Source organism: Teleopsis dalmanni, chromosome 2, assembly GCF_002237135.1.
Source record: "Teleopsis dalmanni isolate 2A chromosome 2, ASM223713v2, whole genome shotgun sequence".
Taxonomy (NCBI): domain Eukaryota; kingdom Metazoa; phylum Arthropoda; class Insecta; order Diptera; family Diopsidae; genus Teleopsis; species Teleopsis dalmanni.
Window position 1 is genome coordinate 14,926,660 of NC_051847.1, and position 6,000 is coordinate 14,932,659.

Here is a 6,000-nt window from a genome sequence, read left to right on the forward strand (position 1 = left end):
AAGATGGGAAAGAAATTATACTCCACCTCATGTGTGAGTTCAGATTGGCCTGCAAAGCTGTCGTTCTTTAAAATTGGAGACAACTCCAAACTTCAGTCAACTTCTTCAACTCATGTGTGACTGCACATCATTAGCTAAGAGAACATTCAAAATCATTGGGTTTCTTTTCCTAACTGGCCTGCAAAGCTGTCGGTGTTTAAAATTGGGGGCATAGATAAGCTCATAGAGTTGTCAAGTTGTGACTCCTTCTTTTAGGTGGTTCCTTAGGTCCGGTGTTTGGATGGTGTATAATTCAAGATATCATAACGGAATATTATTTCTGTCTAAATAAGCTTTGATGCACAAGACTTACACTCAAATTTAACTAAACCTTATCTTTCTGGAAAAAAATTCAAAAATTAGCAAACAGCCAAAATTTAATTTGTAAGTATTTGAGTGCGATAAAGTTATGTTAGCGTTTGAATTTTCTTCTAATCCAAACAATTTTCACAGTTAAATTGAACGATGGTCTTCAACACCTTCAGCGATTCTTCTTTTAATGCTTCAATCGTCTCAGAACATCTTACTGGAAGTGATTATTTCAGAATAGAGCACAGAAACAAGACAGACAGATTTTTATCAGGTCAACACGATGCTTTGTCAATCACATTGGTTGAGTTTTTCACATTATATATTCCGTCTACTTTACATACTATATATATATATATATGTACTAACAAGTATACTGATTATACGTAGCGGTATGATATATGAATATGAGCACAGTTAATATTTTTAAGATACTTATATGTTCCGATGAATGATTTTTCTAACGGAAAATAAAAATAGAAATATTTTAAATGGTTTGATAATGCAAAATCTATATAAATTTTAATTGAAATAATCGTAAACACATAAATTTTGTTTGAATGAATTAGCACCAGCAGTAGCTATTAATAATTAATTTTTTTAATATTAATTTACGCAAGTAATTAATTGATTTTAAGTATAAAATATTATGACTTTAACTTGGTGGTTTATTAAAATTAAATTAAAATTAATGTGAATTTTGCAAAGAAACAGCTCGGTTATGGTAATTAAATGAATAACAAAATTAATGAATGTGGAGAAAGATACTTAAAGACTAGAAAAGTACTTACCTAAACAAAATACTTTTAGTTTATACATTAAATTCAAATAAATAAAATTGCAGAAATATGCATATAAGTAATCATGTCGTCCGCTTAATTAGAAAACAACTAAAATATATCTTTTATGTTTTTACATACAATTATATACATATATATAGTAGAACATTAAAAGATACTCAGTAATAAATTATAATTCCAATTCATTATAAAAATTTATTTATATGCGGGTACACATATTATTATTTTAGTATAGTTATATGTTAAAATAATATATTATTTCATATATTATAATAATATTAATATATAATATAGGTATTAAAATGCATATAGTATTCAAATTAATTATTTTGTTGATATGAATTAAATCTATAAATAAGTAAATAACATTTAGAAATGAGAATCTTTGATAAAATTACTTAAAAGATATTACGAACTTATTTTGTTGAACTACTACAGGCCGTAGATGGCCCCTCTCTATCTTATATCTATAGCATAATGGTTCGTTATATAATTTGAGATGAAATAGTAAAGTAGACACAAAGTGGGAAGTGTACGAAAATACTGAGAGATTGAGTCTAACTGCTATTAAGAAGAAGAAACATAATGAAACATATAAATCACATAAGGTGAATATAACTTTACGTACATGGGACAAATTATGAGAATAATTTAAGAGCATGGTACGAACAGATTAACAGTTAATTTGTGACAAGTATTTATTTAGTAAATGTCTATTGTCTGATAGGCCTCAGCAGGATTTGATGTATGGAGTAGTCGTTTTTCATCATTAAAAATATCAGAAGAAGTTTTGTTACGCAAGGAATTCTAATGCATAGATAATTTGATATAAATTATGCATATGTGTATATGTTTATAGTCTTCAATGGTACTTGATCTTGTTGATAAATTCATGAGCCTTTTATTGATTATGGTATCATTTGAAACGAAAATTTACCTAAGCGGTAATTCTCGGCGATAAGAAATTTCTAATCAGTAAGATATAATGTGATGCCATTAGCAACCTTAGAAAACTACTTTTTCTGAAGTATAAAATCTATATATTACATTAAAAAGTTTATAATATATTGTATAACATAGAAAAGATTGCAATGAATGCTTCATTATCGTGTTTCTAATAAAGGAATATCTTTCTATTCTACTAAATTCACATCTTTTTTTTTGGCAACTGTTACCTCAGTAAAGATCTTTGACACCAAGCCACTGAATAACTTTTAAGATCTTGCAGTTTAAAAATGTGACTTTCGTAACATAAACATTGTGCATTGTGGAGTTTTGCTATCCAGTGTAGTAGAATATATTGTATTTATTTTTCTGAAAAATTAAACTTCAGAATTAAATTCGTTAATATTTATTTTAGTTGATTAAATTATTCTATTAATATAAAGGTTGTGTTATAAGATATCTGAATCCGATGTCTTCGCCGTCTTTGCGAAGTCCATTAAATCGCAACTTGAGAACTTGAACTTGAGATAAATAATTTGTTAGCAATTAAACTACTAACTTTTTTCAACATGTATTCTAAAATTTATAAATGTGTTGTATTAAAACTTAATTAAAAATATTTTTAGTATTATATTTTGCTACATGAAATTGATTAAAAAATTTATTACCCGAAAAGTATGCAATTTTTTTTTGGGTTTTTAATAATTAAAGCAACAAAATTGCGTGGCTCAGAATTCAATAAGAAAAATATTTTACTCGTCTCGCTTGTGCGAAGATTACAGTTTTGGAAAAGTATGTCAATAAATCCGTTTGAGTCATAAAGTAATTATTTAATTATTAAATACTGGAAAATATATCAAACTAGGCACTCCTCAAATACAAGTAAAATCCGTAATCATTTAAATTAATTAACTGTTATACAAATATAGTTGTGATGCGCAACAGAGTACAGAAGAAAGATCTTATGTGCATAGAAGATCATAAAATATGCAATTTTATGTCTTCAAGTTTTTTTTAAAAATGTCAAAGAGATTCAGATATGCCAAGAATCTGCACATACGCAACATCTCCCTCACATATGGAGACATATGCGAATATGCGAGACTTTTGCCGTTCTACTAGTGAATCGACAGCATCCATATAAAAAGCACTGAATATTGCAAATTCATTTCATAATTTTGTTATATTTCAAGTACGCAATGTGGGCGCACCAAACGGTAATTAATGTGAAACGGATAAATTAATTAAGTGAAAATAAAAAACAAAATTTAACTTTATAGTTTATATTGCTGTCACTCCTTGCGGTTGTATTCGTCAACGCTCAGAACGATGGACGCTATCGTCCATTTAATCGTTTTACCACAGTCAGGCCACTAAATCTATTTCAAGGACAGTATCGGGCAGGTAATGATGGCAGATATCGTGGCGGTGATGATGGAAGATATCGCCCAGATAATGATGGTACATATCGTGCTGATAACCGTGGTTTAAATGAAGGCAGATATATACATCAAGATGTAAAATATCAACCATTCATTGATCGTATTGGTTCTGGTGCAGGTGGTAGTGGAGGTGGTGGTGGTGGTGGAAGAATTGGTGCAGGAGTTGGAAGCAGTATTGGTAGTCGTATTGGTAGTACAGTAAGCCCACCTTCACGAAATCTTGCTTTAGGTTCTGGCTTAACAGCTGCTCCACAAAACTTGCAATTATCTCAAGGAAAAGGTACAGGAGCAGGTGGTGGTGGTTGGAGAATAATACGTCAAGAAGATACTGTGAATCAAGACGGTTACCACTATCTGTAAGTTGATTAACAGTTATGTTAACAGATTTTGCCAAGTTGTTTAAATTTTATTTAAAAAAAACTTTGATTAGAAGCTTTTCTTTTAAAAATTTTGAGCCTAAAAGTAAGCAATATTTATTTCAGTTACGAAACTGAAAACGGTATCTTAGCTGAAGAAAGTGGTCGAGTTGAAAAAATAAACGCTGAAGAGGAAGGCTTGCGTAGTACTGGCTTCTACGAATACACTGGAGATGATGGTTTGCTCTATCGTGTAGATTATGTCGCCGATGAGAATGGCTTCAGGCCTACAGGTGCACATATACCTGCACAACCGCCACATGTGGCCAAATTGTTGGCTTACTTAGCAGCTAAAGGAGCACTTTAAAATCAAAGAAAGCAGCAGATGCATTGTTTGCAATTTTAAAAAAATTCATTTTCGATTTTTAAATTTTATTTTTTCATTATTAAAAAATTCATGTGTCTGTAATTTTACAATAAATTTAATTTATTTTGGCTTTTACAAAAGTATTATTTTATTTTCGTATAAATTATCTAGTAAAAATTTACTTTTAACCAACAATTAAATAAATACTAAAAAGCAAAATATATGCTGTCAACTAATGCTGCAGAAAAAGTGATGACAGATTATGATATCTAGGGTCGTCTTAAAAAACCTACAAACCCAATTAAAAAGAAGCAGCACAATTTCGATCACTGCTTTCTTTTCTGTTTTTTCTACCAATATTTTTAGTATATGTACCTAAAATCGATGACGCAAATAAAGCTTACCGCTTTTAAAAACTAATTACGTCCTAAGGCAGTGTACATATGTTTTAAAGTGAGCATAGGATGGTTCTCAGTGAAACTTAGGTACTTTCAAGTACTTCCAACAAATTTAAAGAAGAAGAGTCGCAATCGTCTTTATTAACAAGTAATCGTATATGAATCAGATTAAATAAAAGCGTTGAGTATATAAATCTTTATATATAGTAGACAGAAAAATCATAAAGCATGAAAAAAGTCAGAATAGGGGAAACTCAAGTATCCGTATATACAGGGTGTTTCCTGTATATCTTTTATGAATTTTATGAATTTTGATCAAAAACACGTAAAAAATTGTTTACATTTATTTTTAACAGTTAAAGAGATATAACTACAGGATGCTAAAAAATCTCTGCCCAAAAAAAAACTGTTAATCAAGATCTTTAGAACGATTTATTTAAATAGCTTAAATCATACATTAGTCCATATTATTAGCTGGTATTTTAGTTCATGAAACATTGCCTAATTTGAAAAATAATTAAATCTGCAAAGAAGTCAATATTATTAAACCCTGAAAGGTTTCTGACTGTAATATTAAATAAATGCATAAAATGAAGCAAAATTGAATACCTGATGTCTAATCAAATAAATTATTTGATTAAAAAGTAACATGCTTTCGTTGCTTTACTTGCAAATGCGCAACAATTTCTTTTTTCTCGATAGAAGGAGTCCCTCTTTAAGTAACTCCTTATTATGTACGTCAATAATGTTACGTTACGTCTTTCAATGTAATCGCTATAGTATTATATATAGGAATAGATGATCCTTCAAATTTCAACATAGTGCCGTTCATTATAATTTGTATTTAGCACAGTTAGCCAAAACAAATTTTACAAAAATTCATTATAAAATCGTCCACAAAGCCGTAATTTTGCTACACTTTTCCTCTTCCATGCTTTGTGAGGACTACTTGTATCATAAAACATCGTAGTGGTATTGTGCTACCTTTGGAATTAACATATGATCTTAAATTTTTTGGTGTTATCTTGTGCAGATCTACAAATAATTTTGCTTAAACACTGGATCTTTATATCTCTTGTTTTTTAGTAGTTCCATAGTTGGGAATCATAAGTCGGAGTTAGGTAGTATTGAATGAGATGTTTCTTTTATGTTTTGTAAATAAAATTTTCTACCGTCACCATTATCTAAGTGGTGGAATTCAGAGAGATCAAAGACTGAACCCCTAATTAGAAACGAATTAGCCATGATGTTAGAAATCAAATAGATGTCATTTTCGCAATCCAAGAGATTATTATAATAATAAGATTATAATCAAGGTATTATATTACAATTTTTGTATTGTGG

At 29.5% G+C, this 6,000-nt stretch overlaps 1 protein-coding gene across 1 annotated transcript; it reads left to right on the top strand.

Moving 5' to 3' along the window:
- The first annotated feature begins 3,235 nt into the window (after positions 1-3,235).
- Positions 3,236-4,284, top strand: LOC119685427 (larval cuticle protein LCP-30-like). Its single transcript, XM_038099696.1, has 3 exons — positions 3,236-3,310; positions 3,374-3,891; positions 4,018-4,284. The coding sequence occupies exons 1-3, from the start codon at positions 3,293-3,295 to the stop codon at positions 4,256-4,258; spliced, it is 777 nt and encodes a 258-aa protein (XP_037955624.1). The 5' UTR covers positions 3,236-3,292; the 3' UTR covers positions 4,259-4,284.
- The last annotated feature ends 1,716 nt before the right edge of the window (positions 4,285-6,000 follow it).

What these genes read in the sequence shown, in the direction of transcription:
- LOC119685427 (XM_038099696.1), top strand. An exon ending in CAAGACGGTTACCACTATCT is followed by an intron (nt 3,892 to 4,017) that starts GTAAGTTGATTA and finishes TATTTATTTCAG; the next exon opens with TTACGAAACTGAAAACGGTA.